Source organism: Marmota monax, unplaced genomic scaffold, assembly GCF_021218885.2.
Source record: "Marmota monax isolate L192 unplaced genomic scaffold, Marmota_monax_Labrador192_F-V1.1 WCK01_AAM20220418_F8-fsc00109, whole genome shotgun sequence".
In the NCBI taxonomy this organism is placed as follows: domain Eukaryota; kingdom Metazoa; phylum Chordata; class Mammalia; order Rodentia; family Sciuridae; genus Marmota; species Marmota monax.
The window spans coordinates 3,627,012-3,645,742 of NW_026695229.1; the positions used below are offsets into that span (position 1 = coordinate 3,627,012).

Genomic DNA, 18,731 nt, shown 5'->3' on the forward strand with positions numbered 1-18,731 from the left:
CCAGAGACATTGATTGACAAATAGACAAAGCTCACTATAGAGTTCTAGGGAAGGTTCTTGCCTAATTTTGAAGTATCTGTGCAACAAGGAGTGCCCTGAGGCTAAAATCATGAAATTCACCCTAAGGAAAAATTTGTATTTCAGGGTTCCTAAAGATCAGGTCCTTCGTCCATTGTTAGTGGTCAGAAAAATGGAAATTGGAGCATTCACTGGGTAAGAAAAAGAAAGGGAAATATTTAGTGACCATTCTGAGAGAAATGTTTTGCAGGTTGTGGGAGCAGGTAGTCCTTCCATTTCCAGTGACGTTTGGGTGTGATAATATGCCTGAAATAAAGCAGGAGAGATTTTTGTTGGGATTCAGACAGACCTCCTGGGTTCTCAGATGCTCAAAAATGTTACTAAGCAGAATAGAATTTTCTTTACAAATGAGGCTGGCAAGTTTCCCAGGATTCTGAGTCTTAGGCAGGGACAGTACTGGTTTCCTGAGACAGCACTGCCACAGCCTCACTTGTGCTCTGGCACAATCTGACCCGATTCACAAAGAAAGCCTATGGAATCTTATTAACCTCAGACTTTGTATAAAAAGTTCTTTCTGCAGATGGGAGCTCAGAGCAGCTCATTTGCTTCATAGTTGCGCTCTTTCTACAGCAAATGAGAACTGCAATCAACTTCTTTTGCCAAACATAAGAAGAATTTATAGTTTTACTTCAAACTGAATGGTTTTTGATGCAAAAGAATTGATAAGGCTAAAGTTTCATATTGAAAATATTACATACAGATAGTAATCAGGGTAGGGGAGAAGGAAGTACAGTTCCTTGCACTGCTTCCGTCGAAATTTTCAATCAACTGCAGATAGCTTTTGCTTAGCAAAACTTTGACATATGTCCCTTGACCTTTACCAACTACCCTTTCACGTTTGACACTTAACATTTGCTACATGATTAAAATTCAGCGTTAATTAATTTCAACACTATCAGTTAAGTTAAATTTAGCTAAGAACACTCACTTTTGTCTTTTGTGAGTAGCACAGCAGTGTTATTACAAAGAGGTAGTCAGGAGGGCAACAGAGATACGAGAAGAGAAGAATGATTCAGTGTGCAGATAATTGTTTCGAGTGAAATTTAGCTTGGTATTTTTGTTCCTGTCCTCAGTAGAACTGAGATTTAGCACCTCCCGCTGGCATTTAGCCCCCACCGTCATGCAGAAGGAGGCTGTGCTGGGTGGATGCTGAGAACGAGCCACACCAGAATTAAATTATAGCACAGTTCTAACACTGGCAAGAATTTTCTCTGGCCAGCTCTTGGGTACAAACCTGGTGATCCCAAAAATGAGGCAAGGCATTGCTTGAAAGGATCTCCATATGGTGTGTGGTATTATCTTCAATAAGGGAGAGTGACATGGTTGTTTAAAGAGCATGGCCCCCAAAGTGCTGACCATTCCCAAAGAAAACAGTGGAAGCCAGAATATTGAGCCATAATATAGTTGTAGTTCTGTGCTTAAAAAGGTCATCTATGAAATTATATTATTGATAACTTATTCCATAGAACAACAACAACAAAAGATTATTAGAATGAATAAAACCCTTGAAATTTGACCTCTTTCACTGAGTCTTCCAAGTGGAAAAAACAAAGCAAAGCAAAACAAACATTTTTATTAGCTTCTGTCTTCCATATTTGTTTACTCTGTGAAGAGGTTATAATAAGAATGTGGATAGGCATTTCTTGCTTTTACCTGAAGCTCAAAATGCTACACAATACCTTCAACTATTACTCTTTGCAGTGAAATTGTGGTCCATAAATTTATTGAGCCACTGAAGTACTTTTATCCTTTAGATGCACATACAGCCCTTCACTGGGTTGAGAGTATAGGTCAAATACAATTTATATGCAAATTGCTGATATGTGGCTTGCTGAAGATCTATTACTAGATATTAAGTTCTTTGACATAGTATACTCACGTATCCCCCAATTGTTTATAAAAAACAAAACAAAGCAATTTTGTAGCATTCAAATATCATAAAACATTTTGCCTCCAGTAATTCAACTTTGTTTTCTTCTGGGTTTCCAGTCACCTGGCTTTGCTGCTATACTTTGCTGCTATACTTCTGTGTTCTTCCATCTCCAGCAGTCACTGGGCCCCCTGGACACCAATTCAGCTTTCAAACTGAGCCGGCTCCCCACATCTTCCCTGAATACACTTCTAAGAATTCATTGCCACCCGTATGGACTCCCCTGGTCTCAGGACCCCCATCCTGCCTTGCTGTAGTGACCTTGGCTCACCTGCCATTGAAATGATACAGGAAAAGACTGAGTTTTAATATTCAAGGAGCATACATAGATGACCGTGCTGGAAAGAATCATCCACTAACGTCTTGGAACAAATAATATTTTTTTTAAGAGTGGGAAGATTTTATACAAATGTGGTTTTCTAGTTCTTGGATCTTCTGGTCTTTTTCAGTTTTACTTGGTGGATAATAAGAAGAAATTGAATTTGAATATTTATTTTCAAATGAAAATTTATACATCTCTATATTTTACAATATTTTCCTTCAATGTAGCCACCAACATATCTTAAGATTGAAAGTAGTTTTATATTATAAATTATTTTTCTCTTGTTTTTCCATTTTAAGGTGCTACACAATGGCCTCATTATGGAAATGAAGCATCCAACTGTGGGGAAGATTTCAGTCCCAGGTTTGAAAATGTTTGTTATTTTCCATGACACCGTCCTTCATTGATTGTCCTACATGCTATTTCCTGCAGGTACCTAGTGTTTCCCTAAACAACTTATCAAGGCATTATCCAAGCTTATAATTCTGGATAAAAGGGGAACCCTAGGTCCAGACCATAGGAATGTATACTGAGACCACAGAGCTGTGTCTTAGCTCTGTGGAATGTCTGATTGCCTCAGTGACAAAAAATGTTTATATTTCCTCACTCTGTTTTGTGTAGATATGTACACACAAAAGTACATTATGTAATTACCAACTATCGATAATAATAAATATTGCACATATTAAGAAATATAGTAGGGTTCATATGAGAATGAGAGAGGAAAACAGGCGAGAGAGAAATGATCTTTTTTATTTCAGAACTGTGGTTTAGGGTATGGATCTTGGCTTTGCAAGTCGAGAAACTAAATGTTTTCATTAAACCCAGAATAGATTGAATTTTTTAAAGTTGACTCATACCAGACAAACTCACCAAAGACTGCTGCTTAAGTCAAAATGCCAACATTTTCATTTCCAGAGGTGGTCTCTTCCTGGTAGTTAGGAGCCTCATGCCCACTCTCAGAAGATCCTGGTGGGTGGTTCAACCAAACTGTAGTGAGAGCTTATGAGCAGTGTACTGCCCCACCCGATTGATTTCATTATAACATCACCACCTTTCATATCTGTTGTCTGTTTCCTTTGGGCATTGCAGGAAAAATACTCCATGTTCTTATTCATTTTAATCTTTATTTTCTAGACGGTATGTAAAGCATACATTTATAATTTATTTTCTTCTTATAGAGGAGAATGGAATTAGCTAGGATATAACTTTTTGTTGAAGCTCTTTCCTAGTCCCTTTTTTGAAATTTGGATAGTCTTAGTCACCTCATTCAAATGGCACAGAGCATGTGCTTCTGCAGGTACCTGACCTCACTTGTTGAATAACAGTTACTGTTAATTTCATTCTAAGTATAATCTAATTCTAAGACTTGGGGTCAGCTTGACAATTTCCCACAACATTATGATAATGACCACTGATAAGCAGAAAGAATATGGAGAGGCAAGAATAATGAACAGAGCAAGTTGAAAGAGACAATGTGAAGTACTGGTGTGTAAGGAATGTTGTGTGTGGATTTAGAAGATAACTAGGAGGCTAAGTTCACATTGCCATAGGGACATGCATACGGTATAGAAAGGTGGTGGAAATGTGTTGATAAAAGTAAAAATGCTCATTCATTCATTCACAATACTGAATATTTACTGTGTGCTTTGAGTCCTGGGAATTAAAAAAATAAACCGGACTACTTGGCCTCTGGCCATGTGGAGACTGTGATCAATGAAAATATAACTAACAAATGTTTATAACGGCAAAGAAAGGAAAGGATCTTGTGCTGTCACAGAGAAAAATGGGACAAAGTGAGGGCCTTAGGTAATTTGAATGGTCAGAAAAAGCCTCTTTGAGAGGCTGGCTGATAAACATGAGACTGAAGGATACAAAGGAGTTGGTATTTGAATAATATGGGAAGAGCATTCCAAGCAGAGGGAACAGAATATGAAAAGATTCCAAGGCAGAAAAGAGCTGGGTGTGTTTTAAGCCAATATGAAAGAGCAAGGAGAGGAGCAAGAGGCAGGAAATGAGATGAAGAGATGCAGAGGCTTGAGGTCCCACCAAGGCTGGGTTTATCTTAATTTTAAGTAGAGGAGTGAAAAGGCACAATCCACAACTTAAGGAAGAAGGGAGTAAAGTCAGGAAGTTATTACAGGTGTAGATGATGATCTCATAAATTAGGGTCATAGAAATAGAGATAAAGAGAAGAGGGTTTATCAAAATAAGGACTGTAATCATAGTGCTTTCAGTCTGAGGAGACTTTAAATGGCATTTTGTCCAGTAGTTTTAATGTTTTAAGAGTTGAATTGATTTTCCAAATGAAATCTAGATAACTAAAACACATTGAAGCAGAAATTTGATGATTGATAGGTTAGCACTTTAATTGTTTAACTTTCCTACTTTGACCCTACCATGATTCTCCAAACATCTCTTTGTGAAACCATAGGCCCCAAGCTACAATTCAAGAATCACTGATTTAACTTAACCCTATGCATTTAAAAATGAGGTCATCCAGTCATTGGTATCCCCAGTGCATTAGAAGAAAAGCAAATTGTTAACATGATAGTGAGAGAAAAGGCAAGTCAGTGGCCAACCTAGAATTAATTAATTGGATGTAACACTTTATCCATCAACCAGATTTTTACTGCCTTTCATGGTAAAGGAATGAAGACCCAATGTGAGGAAAGTGGAAAATGATATGGTTTAAATCTGAGGTGCTCCCCAAAAGCTAACATGTAAAGCAATACAAGAAGGTTCAGAGAAAAAACGATGAGGTTATGAGATCCTTAACCCAATCAGTGAATTAGTCACCCAATGGGATTAATTGGGTGGTGACTGAAGGCAGGTGGGGTGTGGCTGATGGAGGCCAGGCATTGGAGTCATGGCTTTGGGGTATATATTTGTATTTGCCTAGTGGAGATTTCACTCTCTGCTCCCTGGTCATCACGTGGGCTGCTTCCCTTTACCACACTCTACCTCCATGATGTCCTGCCTCACCTCAAGCCCCGAGGAATGGAGCCTGCTGTCTATGGGCTGAGACCTCGAAAACTGTCAGCCCCCAAATAAACTTTTTCTCCTCTACAGTTGTGCTGGTTGGGTCTTTCAGTCATAGCAGTGGAAAAGCTGACTAAAATAGAAAACTAACTTTTTTCCCCTAGAATCCTGGTGGAGAATACCCATTTTGCTCATATTATACATATATCAGGTAACTATTGTCACAATAATACTGTGTAATAAAGAACCACAAAATTTTAATGGCATTCAAACATAAGCACTTATTTATTCTGTGCTTGTAGATCAGCTGGGTGGCTCCATTCCTCACTGCAGGGTGAGCTCAGTTTTGCTGTGTGTTGCTCATGGTCTTGTGGCAAACACTGAAGAACAAGAGGGCAAGCAGAAATCATGATGCCACATAAGTTGTTGGAGTGGAACCAGGAAAACTTTCTGACTGCAGTCTGTTTGTCCAAAGCAAGTTTGGGGTTCTATCCAAAGAAGTAGAAAAATATATGTGACTCTTTTGAAAAGAAACTTCAGTTATCTGATAAAGGGCATGAGCACAAGGAAAGTAGTAAATAATTAGGACCAAACATTCACTGCATGAAATTCTCATCTTGATAGAAAACTTTTTTTTTTTTAAATCTCCCTTTGGAAAATTCTATTTTTTGTCTCTTTAAATTCTATAAAATTTAGGCATCTTTTTGGTATGTCTTTCTTATTGCCTTAGCTTATATTCTTCCTATAGACTTATCAATAAAATATCTGAATTCTTCAATTTGAGATGAAATGGCTATGTTAGTTTTTGAATTAGAATATAAGTGTCTCAGCTGGATTCAGTAATGCACATTTATAATCCCAGTGGCTCAGGAAGCTGAAGCAAGAGGATCCCAAGTACAAAGCCTCAGCAACTTAGCAAGGCCCTGTCTGAAAATAAAATATAAGAAAGGATTGTGGATGTGGCTCAGTGGTTCAGGGCCTCTGGGTTCAATTCCCAGTACTAAAAACAAAGAATATTAGTGTCTCTTGAGGGCAGTACATGTGGATTCCTCATAAAGGGGAATGACAATTCTGCTTATAGACATCAGATAAGAAGATGCTATTCTGTCTTCTAATTCAGTATATTACAGTAAGAGACCACTTGGGATAAGAGATACTAAATGCAACGGAAATTTATCAATAATTAAATTAATTTTTTTGAGGATTATACCTTACATGATTTTTATTTATGATAGCTCTGCTTCTCTTTGTGAGGGATGTTTGCATTGGAGACTTCATGAATGCTATAGAATTTACTCAGATTCTCCCATAATGCCTCAATGACAGGAGTCTACCAATGCAGGAAACCAAGGTGAAGTTAAATATAACTTTATACTACACTATTTTCTGGTTGTGTTGTAGAGAGAGACATTTTGAATTCATAAGTGTAGTTCTATAGATTTACACATATTCCTGCATCTTCATATTTATAGTAAAAAAATCCTTATTAAACATTACTAAATTCTACTTATTTATATTCCTTTTCTTATTAATGAATTCTGTGATATACTGAATTTTCTATACATCGTACTAAATTGCTTGAAGCATTTTGTATTTTAGCTATTATTTGAAATGTGTCTCTTGAAGAACAGCAATAACACTCATGCAGTATTTATTGGTGCCTCGATTGGAGCTATATAAATCCATATTGCATTCCTCAATTTAGACCTCCTATACAGGAGCCCTTGGTTAATACCTTAAAGGTACTAGTCAACCAATGTTTGAAATACTTTGATCAGGAATGATAAATTACTTATTCAAATCCTTTTGACTGCTTAAAACAATAATTTTAACCATTTAGTACATTGTCTCAATATTTGTAATCATTACCAATATTAAAATACAGCAAGCAGTATGATCTAAACAATTTCCTTAATTAGTTCATGTCTATTGTGAACACTCACTTTTCATATAATTTTCTACCACTTTTATCCTTAAAGAAATAAAAAAGAAATGGCATTTGTGTATGTAGATGACATAGTTAAAGCATAAAAACTAGTTAGTGTTCATCAATTATTTCTAAATATAAGTTGTAGTTATGCTAATTCTTTTGTTCTTAATTTCATATATTATTCATTAAAGCTCTCTCATTTGAGCTTTAAAGTCTATTATGCAGTTAAAGGTGAACAAATCCTGAGAAAAATTATCAATGGGAGTATAACACATGTCACATCTCTCTTTGCCAAGCTTATATTATCTGGTGTTCTAAGAGTCCTACTCCAAGAAGGGAGTAGATGTTAGTTTGAGCTTACCATTGGTTTAGTTTATTAACTTAGATACAAGTATCAGCGCAGTAAACACTTTGCACTAATTTTCTCATCATCAACTAGTATAAACTGGTACAGCTAGTATAACCTGGTACTTTGTTCTGGTACTTTGTTTTTTGGCAAGAAAGCTGGATGGGCACAGTCCCTCATGGAGTTTGTGGGAAGCAGACATGAACAATAGATATGGAAAAGGAGGACAAGTGTTTCCATGGAGAACCAGAGGCTGCCAGACAATGCTCTGGGACCACAGACCAGGAAGCCTTACCTAGTGTGTAGACTGAGGAAAGGTTTCCCTGAGAGGTGACATGTAAATAAACACTTGAACACTGAGTGTGAGGCACCCTGGAGGTGCTGAGAAAACTCTTCATAGAGAAAGTGGGAGGGGGCAGGCTCACAATTACCCTGGAGGGGGAGCCAGAGGCCTGAAGAATAAGATCTAAAATAAGGCTCATGGCCAAGTTAAGAACACACTGTTGATTTCAAAGCTATCTCGGCTGAGGTTTCTTAGTGTCCTGCTGGAGGGGTGAAAGTGGGATCTAGACATGGAGCTTGAACAGGAACCTTGATGCTGGTTTGGCAGATATTCCCATAGATTGATTTTAGGAGTAATTTCTATCTTTGTGGGAAAACTCGTAATTTCTTAAATTTTAAACTACAAAATTGATTAAAAAAAACACCCAAAACATATGTTTAATAAGTACTGAGATAAATAGGCATATTAGCATTCCTAATAAAACATTTCTGCAATAAGAAATCAGTCACTATATAAATGTCACCTTATTCATCCCTGGAGTGGATTTTACATAAATTATCACATTCCAAAGGACTGCCAATTTCCACTGAGCTATCCATCATTTGCATCTTCTTTGATAATACCATTGACCATTGGCCTTTTAGCCAGAGTGAAGCATGCTGTCCTTCCACATACCATGGAGATGCCAAAATAGTCTTGGTGTTGAGTTCCAAACTTCAAAGGATGTCACTGAAATAGAGTTTGATGGGTAGCTCTAAAGTTTCTCACCTGGACCTTTTTCATATACTTCCCGGTAAATGCACACGGTAGTTATTGGATCCCAACTGCACAAGTGGGAAGCACTCATTGGTGGGCCTGTTAGTGCTCTGAAGATGACACAGTCTTCTAATTATGTGAAAGAAGTCTAAATTGAATTGCTTTCACCTGCTGGTCCATTGATCTGTGTTTTTAAAAAACCAGCTCCAAACTCCTATAAGTAAAATGTTTCTTAAGCTGTTTTCCCTGTAGTGTTTTAATATTCACAGTTAGAACCTACATCGATTTTTGGCCAGTAGGTGTTAGATGAAGGCAGAGTAGTCATCATAATGGATTCATGCAGGTAGAACCCAATTATTGGAATATTGATGGTTGGATTTTGAGTTGAATTTTTAAGAAGCTAAGTTACTTCATAATTTGATTATCTGACATACTGTATTTCTGAATGTTTTCCAAGACCTTTTATAAATGGTGATCTAAAACCCCTTTCTGGGTTTGAGACAGTATGCTTTCCTAAGCTTGTGGAGAGCAAATGTGCTATCATTTAAAGTCCCATCAGAATCCTCTACTCCAACTTTAAAAAGTCTTCTGGATGATGATTAGTATCAAAACCTATTAGAGCTGGGAATATAGCTCAGTTGGTAGAGTGTTTGCCTCACATGCACAACGCCCAGGGTTCAATCCTCAGCATCACACACACAAAAGATGATTTGTGACAAATGTATACAGTATACTTTTTTTTTATAAACAGACTTGCTACCTAAAGAAACATTCTGAAAATTATTTAACTTTTTTACTTTGTTTTCAGTTTGAAGAATGTACAATAAATGGAGTGACCACCTAGACTCTTCCATGGTTACAAATCTTCCTCTTCTGGGCTACCCAGTTCTTCACCTTTCCCTGTTATTTTTAGCTTTTTTCCCCCCTCTTCCTGTTAGATAGAAAATTAGATAATGTTTCTGAAATCACATATCCTCAAAGTGCAGTTAAATTTATATAATGGATAGCAGCAATGGGGAAAGCTGTCACAAATCTCACTGGGGAAAAAGAAAAATTAAGAGGAACCAAGGTTCCAGCTTATATCCCTCCATAAAAATTTAAATATGTTGGTCCTTAGAAGGAATTCAAAGTAAAACCAATGGGAGAATGAGAAGTAAGATAAGTTATTTCTTCCAGGTAGAAAGGCCTTTCAGATGACAACAGGAAAAGTGTGTAAAGTTTTCATGTTGTATGTAGTGCATAATCTGTCTTCTAGAAAGAGCATATTCCTTCAGGGATCAGGGTATGCTGCAAAAAGAGGAAAGAGATGAAAGGAAGTCTGTCAACAGAACGAGAGAAAGCTGGCAGGGAAGTGAGTTTGCAAAGCGACTAGCCATGGTACTTCCCGAAGTCCTTAATTATTTTCAACATTATTAAACCCTGAACCCATGGCAGGGTACTAAGAGTGAAATCAATCAGTGTATTCTCAGGGGATTTGACACTGAGGGCCTGTAGCCTTCTCTGGAAGTCTTGTTACAGTGAGACAAGACCTTAGACATTGTTCCCATTCAGTGAGAAATGAAAAGCGCAGTGACTTTCCTTCCTAGGAGAGCTAGGAGGAAGCAGAGGAGGCATGAATCCCATCCCCAGGAATGTCTTCCATCAGGAACCAGAGAAGCTCTGAGAGCCAAATTACTGTCGCTGGTATGACTTAGGATCTCCATCAACTATGCTTATCTGTGCCATGAGGAAGAAATATTTTGTGAGACCTGGACTTTCACTCTCAGGGAATTCATGTTCTGTAAGTTGGGACTGGGAAAGTGGCCAAGAACTCAGTTGTATCTGTTAAACTTGTGTCCTCATCAACCAGACCCTAACGGGGTTTCCTGATAAGTGACTAACCAACAAGGAAATCCTTGTTGCAGATTAGCCCTAAGTTATCAATCGATTTCTGGGGTGCAGAGTTGTTTTCACTATGAGGAAGTGATATATAAGCTAAAGAATTTTCCTGGATGAATATTTAATTAGATTTATACATTCTTTGGGATTTTTTTTTTTAACTATCACTATGCAAAATAATCCCTAAGTTTAGAGGTATGTTTGAAATAATCTAAGGGGATCACTGAAATGTCCAGCCAAATAGAGAAATCAAAACAAAAACAAAATAAGAAGGAACAGGAAGAGTGGAAGTCTGCATGATTGTCAAAGTTTCTTTTTTATTGTCCTAAAAGATGGGTCAGACTTCTTTCTGGGATCAGTTCTTGAATCTCTGTTGTTTTAGCTGTAGCCAACTCTCATTGGTACTTGAAGGAATTTTTTTCTGGATCAGATTTATATACTGACTTCTGGTGGGTCTTTAGGGAATAAATTAAATTAATTAAATGTAATTAGGTATATAAACCCTTTGGAGAAATTAAAGTTGATATCATGTAGTAGTAAAATACAAAAGTTTTAAAATCTCCCAGTTTAGACTTCTATGCCATGGAATTTACTTGGATAATCAGGAAGATACATTATCTTTGCCTCCAAATGGCTTCTACCTGGACTGAGTTGCTTGCCTCCATTGCTGAGTTTATCTGTGGTTGGAAACGAGTCATTTTAGTCCTCCCCATAGGGAAAAGTGGCTCTGCTTTTCTCCAGTAGCATTGCCAAGAAGGGACACAATGGTGCATCCAAAGATGACAGTTGGGCTGAATTCCATAGCTAAATTGTTTTCTTTAGATAGAAATCCTTAACATTTCAAGACATATATATATTCCTGTTAAGAAGACCTAGCCAGAGAAAATATTAAAAGAATAAACCGTATATTTAAAAAAGATTTTAAAAGATCATTGTTTAATTTTAACTAAGCACACAGTGTTAATATTAAAAAGAGATGTTGGTGGGGTGAAGAAATTGTAGGTAAAGGGTTAAACAAAATCTTCCAACACCCAAACCCTTGGGGACTGCTGAGGGTCTATGGGCCTCATTGCTTATCTCCTAGCTTGAGCTTACGTTGTCTTCTGAGTGTGTCCATCGTGTATCAGCTTTAATGACATAATATCTACTTGTTTTCACATGTTAACCTGGCTACAGAATTAGCACTCATTGTGTTTCTGAGTTTATCCTCTTAGTAGGATAGAAGGAGAGAAGGCCTCAGGGGCCTTGAACTCATTTCCCAGTCTGTCCTTCATCTAGATATCATGTGAGTCATAGAAGGCTGAGTGACTCTCAGAGTGGGTATCCCCTTGGTCTAACTACTCAGAGTCCTTGTGTCTATTATGAGTGTATACAATAGCCAAGTTATAGAACCAACCCAGGTAACTGTCAACAGATGATTGAATAAAGAAAACATAGCATATATACACAATGGAGTTCTGCTCAGCCACTAAGAAGAGTGAAATTATGTCATTTGCTACTAAATAGATGGAACTGGAGGACATCATGCATGAAATAAGGCAGAATAATAAAGTCAAGGGTCAAAGTTTTTTTTTTTTTCTCAGCAGAAACTAGAGAGAAGAAATTCTAAAGGGGGGATTTCATGAAAATGGAAGGGAGAAAAGTAGTCTGGAGAAAGGGGATCTGAGAGATGGAGAAAGGGAGGGAAAGGGGAAGAAGTGCAGAATAAAACCAACCCAACTATGCCAAACACATGCAAGAGTGTATCACAATGAATCTCGCTTTTTTGTATAACCTACCAACTAACAAAATAAATAAATAGTAGAGTAGGGGAAGAGTGTTCATGGAGAGGGAAGAAATTAGGCAAAGGGGAAGTGCTAGGGAATGCAGTGGACCAAATTATGTTATGTGCATTTGTGCTTATGTCACAATGAATCCCACTATTACATGTGATTATAATGCCCTAATACAATTTTTTGAAGTGTTTCTAAGAGCTTTGGTTATTTCAAGAAGCAGTAAACTTTGCAAAACCATTAAGCAAAAACTTAAATTCAGTTAAAAATGAAAAAAGTAGTTAATATAAACATTTTAGTAATGTGCAGAGAGTGCATGATGAAATAAGAAAGCCACCAACATGCCACAGCCACAGCAAGCTAGAAAAGCACTACCCCATATGGCTGTAAAGACTGTCCTCAACTGTTTGCCTCCTTAAGACTGAATCTGCTTTCTCCATCTTATGGACCTTCAGGTTAATGTGTGACCTTAGATAATTCACTTTACTTTCTAGTGTCTTTAATGGGACAAACTTTTTTTTTTTAAATCTCTTTCCATTTAAAGGAAACATATAATTCATTGTATTGCATATAAATATATTTTGTGAATAGATTTTAATGGCATCATTGCTATGGAATATTCAAATTTGAAAGCAGATGTAAGTCAACATCTCTTGAGTACTCCCCTATATATGGTGCAAATGCAAGCATATTATATGTACAATTTATTTAATCTCCAGGTCAATTCAGAAAGCCGTAAATTATTGTGTCCATTTCACAGCTGAGAAAAATGGACCCTTGTTATATATTGCTAACTGAATGTTAGTATAGCAATTTAGACCCAGGTCTGGATATTTCTAAGAAATCTGTCTTCTTCTAGCCAAAAAGGAAAGTTAAGCTGATTATTGAGAGTATTTTACCTTACAACTCTAGTCTCTAATTTAAAGGTAGCTGAGTATAGTTTTGTTTGAAGATCAGCTTAGAAAATTATTTAACTAATGCTTAAATTTCAAGAATTTAAACTTAGATTGAGTCTATCTCCTTTCTGGAATAAGTTTGTGCTTTTGAAAGTCTATAATTGTGTTTCTACTTGTTTTAAAGCCATCAGAAAATGTATTGCTAGGCCATTTTGATAGTCTCAAGGGCATATAAGTGCAAACGCACCAAAACATGTGGATTACATTTCCCTCAAGTTGTACTGTTTTCACAAATTAACAGAAATGCAGTTTGGAAGAGGGGAAAAAAGAGAAATGTTTGGGATGTATATGCAGATTTCAATCATCAAAAGACCCAAGATGTTAAGCAGCCACCCCAACTTACCCCTTTGCTTTGTATTTGACCTGGATGCTTTGTCTTTGCAGTGATCTGCTTATGGCCCTGGGGCTGAGTTGGGAAATTTCCACTTGTGGGTTTTGTTTTAAAGTTAGAGCCTGATTTTCTTTGAGAAACATTAATAAAACTGCAAACAATGATTTATTGGTATAAGAAAGTTAAGATGATTTTTTTTTTCTGAGCATGTGGTTGATAGCATTATCAGAGCAAGAGTTTAAAAATTAATTAGTAACAAATATTGTGCTTCCTAGAATAGTCAAAGACACAAAAGTAAAATGGTTGTTGTCAGGGACTGAGTGTAGTGGATAGGGAGTCAATGTTTTATACAGACTCCCAGTTTGGGAAGAAGACAAAATTCTGGAGATGGAGGACAGTGATTGTTGCATAACAATGTGAATGTACTCAATGCCACTCACACTAAAAATTGTTGACAAAGTACATTTTATGTTATGTGTGTGTGTGTATCTACAATACACATATGATTAGTAAGAAAAATTAATTTGCTTTTGTTTTCACCTATACACCTGATATGCATATATGGTGTGCATACAAGATAGGGTAGGTTCGAGAGACCTGAGATCAAAACTACACGTTGTGATTTCTAATTAGAGATACTTAACAGTCTAATCTGACTCAATAGTATCTTTATTTTTTGCACTACAAGATCAAATACTTATCTCATTGCAACTTACAGTAATCAAATAATAGTATATGCCAAGTACTTAGCACATAGAAGGAGTAAGTGGAAGCTCTTGTAGATAATTAATGAATTTTTTAACAGCATTTACAGTAGCAAAGAGTCTTGGGTAAAAATAAAACTAGCCACCTTATTAGTTATTTTTTAAACCATGAAACATCAAAATAATCATGTGTATTTCTCTAAGAATTAAACAAGAACAATTTTTGGTTTGTTTTAAAAAAATGTTGATTTAGTATTTACTCTGTGCCATATGCTGACTGATAGATAAGCATCCCAGAAAAAGGGCACATCATGGAGACCAATCAAATGAAATGCACTGAGGACAGGGAAATCCTGAGACTGTTGCCGTCACATCTGTGTGAAGCTGAACTGACTCCTTTATCTGTTTTCTTACTAGAAGATCTTGGATGAATATTTTATATATAAAGTGAGTGGACACCACATAGTGCAAAAGTGTCCTCACAAAACAGTTTTCTCTGACAGATCATGCAGGTGAAAATAATAATTCAGAGTTCATGGATTAAAGTGTCACAGCTTTTTCAGGGAACATTAGAGGAGGACCATGACCAGTGCAGCATTTCCAAAATGTATCTTGGAGGATGCCCAGGTTCTTGAATTGGTTAGTGATAATTGTTCCTCCAAGTAATGACCATATAGCGAAACATCTTTGGAAGACTGCATTAGACAAAGGTCAATGGGTTTTCTTTACCTTCACATTTCTCAAACTGTTGACATTCTCAGATGTGTCTATGCTTCCAGGAGAGGGGTACAGAATGCCACGTTTCCTTAAGTTATTTGACAGTTGAGTCCTTTCTCTCCCTAGAGCTTTTATGAAGATCCTGAGGAAAAGTGATTTGTGGGTTACCCCACCAGGAACATGTGTCCCTTGGAGCTGCATAAGACAAGTTGTAATGGCCATTTACTGGAGAAATTGGCCAGTTTACACAAACAAAGTGAGAGGAAGCCAAATGAAACTGACTCTCCTCCAAGGGTCAGGATTTCTCCTGTTTTTTGTTTTTGTTTTTGTTTTAGCTCAAGGGACCAAGGATCCTGAGGTACATTAGAAGGGGGTCCATGAGGGCTGACCACTAGGGAACAGTGGGCAGGAGCATGCCCAGGGAGGGTGGTAGGAGCCAATGAGGCCAAGAGATCATGGGGAAGGGGTGCAGTGCTTTCTCTCCTAATGGGCTCAGCCCCCACCAGTGAGAGTGCCATTTGACAATGAAAAGCATTAATAAGAAATAGATGGAGGGCAATGCTGAAGTGCAGATCAGGAATAGCTCACACGGTGATGCTCTTGCACTAGAAGCAAAAACTATCCTGGGATCTGAAGAAATCACTTAAGAAGAGAATGCTTTCTCTTCAGTGAGCCTCAGTAAAGCTGCACTAGGAGAATTCTGCACAATTGTTCCTACTCTAGCTTAGAAAATGGAGTTGATTAAGTGGAAGACAACTTTAAAATGTGACAAAGATGATGAGGTGATTAAGGGGTAGGATTTAAGTGGCAAGATGTGGAAAAATTAAGATGTGTGACTGAGTAGCAGTGACAGTGGGGTATATGATAGCTGCCTATAAATACCCAATTAATTGCCTAATGTGGCAAATGAAAAGAAACAGGCTTCAACCACCAAAAAGGAAACTTGATTTGGAGAATATTAGGGAATTTGTATTTAATAGGAAGGGTGATTTGACTGCCATTATACAGAAAATCAGTTGAGTTATTTGGGTAAAGATTCAAGATGATACTTCACTTCCTTATAATATCCTGGTGTCAACAAGATATTTTTCTTTGAAAAGGATGTATATCATTCTTAATGTCTGTTCAGAGCAGAAATTGAAGAATAGAGGAAAAATGTTTAATTTGCTACAAGGTGTTGTGATTGGTGATAATGCTCAGGGTTGCTTTAACCCTCCAGGTATGTTTTCCCTTAGGCTGAATTATACCAATATCTTGGGTGATATGAATCATAGAATATCTAGACATTGTGTTATGCTGTATATGAAGCTACACCTTATCACATAAACCATACCAAAGACAATTAACATAAGGGGCATTTGACAAAACTACTTAACTCTTAGTGAGCTCAATAATGCACTAGGTGCTTTACAAATATAATATATAATAATCACATAAATACTCTGAAAAATGCATTCGTATCCCCATTTTACAGATGAGTAAACTGATCCTTGGGGAAATTAAATAACCTGACGGAGAACTTGCACTTCATTTTGAGTTACTTAAAAAAAAAATCCATGCCCTGTTACTGTGATGCTATACTGCCTCCTGAAGGCATTTTTGATCATCATTTTATGAACTTCAGACCAATGGCTTAGTATGTATGAAGCACTCCTGAGAAAAAACTCGTTTGCTTGTGTTTGAGCGTGGGGGATCACTAAAGGCATTACTCACACTTAACCCAGATAACACTATGGCAGGACATCAGCCAGCCACTTTCCTCTAGCTGTACAGATAGGCAAGGATAGGAGAAAGGGCGGCTGGCTCCCATCCCCTGAGCATTTATAGGGAGGAGAACTGCCAGATCTAAAAAGCAGCATCCAGATTTGATTATAACTCCTCTTTGTGGGCTTTGAAGCTTTTTGTTATTTCTTCCTTTGCCTCATGGACTTCAGATATATTTTCACATAAACAGAAATGATTCCTCCTTTCTGAGCACTTCATTTTTGGTGGCATCATGGAATGTCCCAGGAAGGGGGGCATGGGACCAATTATAAAGGAGAAATTCCTCTTTGGCTTGCATGTTTATATGAAAATGCCAAAGCCATCAGCTGCTGCGACAGCAGGCCCAGGGTGAGCCTTTTCCCCAACTGTCTTACAGCAACTACACAGCAGGGGGAGATCACTCTAGTAGGCCTCATTAGAAGATGATAAATAAAAGAAATTGTTCCTCCCGAAGTGTCATCCTGCATTCGTGACTTGTGCAAGAAGTTTAGGAAGTCTGCGCCTCTCTCTATATATTTTATTCTAGTAAGAAGTGCCCAAATTATAAGCATGGAAATGATAACTCAAATTCCAACCACTCTCTATTAAATGCCCTATCTTGGCTTACTACTGAGGAAATTTTCCTTGAATAGAGAGAATGTAGATTGAAAAAAAATTAATTTCACATTCGTATTTATGGGACATTTGAGACAAACAGCCCATCAGTGTTACTGTTACCTCATTCGCCTTTTTTAGCCATCAGCACTGGCTGCTTATGTCTTTTACATTCATGGAACGCATTTCAAATCTGAGGAATTCAGTTCCATAGCAGGATCTTAGCAGAGATGATATATATCATGTTGTTTGGCTATCTTCTTAATGCTTTCTTCTTTCTTGTGAAAAAAAAATATATAAATGGTGTATTGATGGAAAAACCAGATCTGACAGGAAGGTTGAAAAAATAAGTTACTTAAACAATTCTTCTGGAACCATTCAGGAGAGAAGGGTGGAGTAGAGTCTGAAACAAAACAATACAGTGCTGAAGGTTATATTTTTTAAATGAAACTTAATTAGAGCTATTTTTAATATATCTGTCCTGTTATCACTCCCAGTAGGGGTAACCTCCATCCTATTTGGCTTCTTTGCCACCTAGTGTACAAGGTGAGCTGTCAGTTTCCTAGATGTGAGCAAGATTAGAGCTGGTACTCATACCCAGCTCTCCCAGGCAGAACACAGAAAGGTGTTCTTTCTGTGGTGTGGAAGCTTGTCTTTTTCTATTATTCCAAATTCGGAGGTTCTTCATGCTCATGGTATGATGTGATGTTTTCTAATTTTCTTTGCCAGTGAATAGTGATAGACCCTAAGTCCTCAGAAACTATAAGTGAAAATGTATTCCATATTTGGTGTTGTAGATCCAACAAGACCCAACAACAGTTTTCATTAGTTAACTTCCCTTCATTATTAGTAAATTATTTATTTTTTTCAGATCCATTTCTCTGAATCTTTAATTATGAAACTTTCTGATAAGACAAGTACAAAGAGCTATTATTTAAATATATTTGGTTACGAATCAGATTAGAACTACAGAAACTCCAAACCAGAGGCTGTTGTTCCAGGTGAGTTTCCAAGATATTTTCTATGAAATTGGATTATTATCATTTAAAAAAAAAAAACTAAAAGATTTTGTGTTTTGAAATGTACTTACAAACCCCCTGCCTGGGATCCAAAGAGCCCAATGCAAATGCTTTCAGGGATGTATAATTTGTAAACTTTTATTTTTATTTTGGGAGAAATAACCAACTTAATTTTATGCCTTCCAGTCATAAATTTGACTTTTGAGCATTTTAGTATTCATGGATTCAAAAGAAAAAATAACTGTTTTGAATCAGTGGTTTTTCAAACCATCATAAAGAGCAAATTTTATTTTATTTTTATCATTTAAGTTTTTCCTGTCCTTGTTTAAGTGAGGATTGGAGATAATTACAAATACTAAAAGAAGGTAC

General features: G+C 37.0%; 1 protein-coding gene and 1 long non-coding RNA gene across 9 annotated transcripts in view; one reads left to right on the forward strand and one right to left on the reverse strand.

Annotated features, from left to right (window-relative positions):
• Window positions 1–18,731, forward strand: part of Sugct (succinyl-CoA:glutarate-CoA transferase) — a 724,801-nt gene that overhangs the window by 626,132 nt on the left and 79,938 nt on the right. For 3 of the 4 annotated variants that reach the window (XM_046437773.2, XM_046437776.2, XM_058576850.1), the window contains one exon: window positions 2,630–2,693. In XM_046437773.2, coding sequence (XP_046293729.1) covers window positions 2,630–2,693 — 64 coding nt within the window. Of the gene's footprint in view, window positions 1–2,629; window positions 2,694–9,435; window positions 18,345–18,731 lie in introns of all 4 variants that reach the window. The other variant, XR_009226097.1, reaches the window with a different exon arrangement.
• LOC124088272 (uncharacterized) overlaps window positions 2,615–18,731 on the reverse strand; it is a 42,970-nt gene continuing 26,853 nt past the window's right edge. Inside the window, exons 5-7 of one of the 5 annotated variants that reach the window (XR_006850322.2) lie at window positions 17,467–17,746; window positions 8,547–8,600; window positions 2,615–5,800 (exon numbers count right to left, since the gene is read on the reverse strand). This is a non-coding gene — a long non-coding RNA (uncharacterized LOC124088272). Of the gene's footprint in view, window positions 8,601–13,576; window positions 17,747–18,731 lie in introns of all 5 variants that reach the window. The other 4 variants (XR_009226099.1, XR_009226100.1, XR_006850320.2 and 1 more) reach the window with 4 other exon arrangements.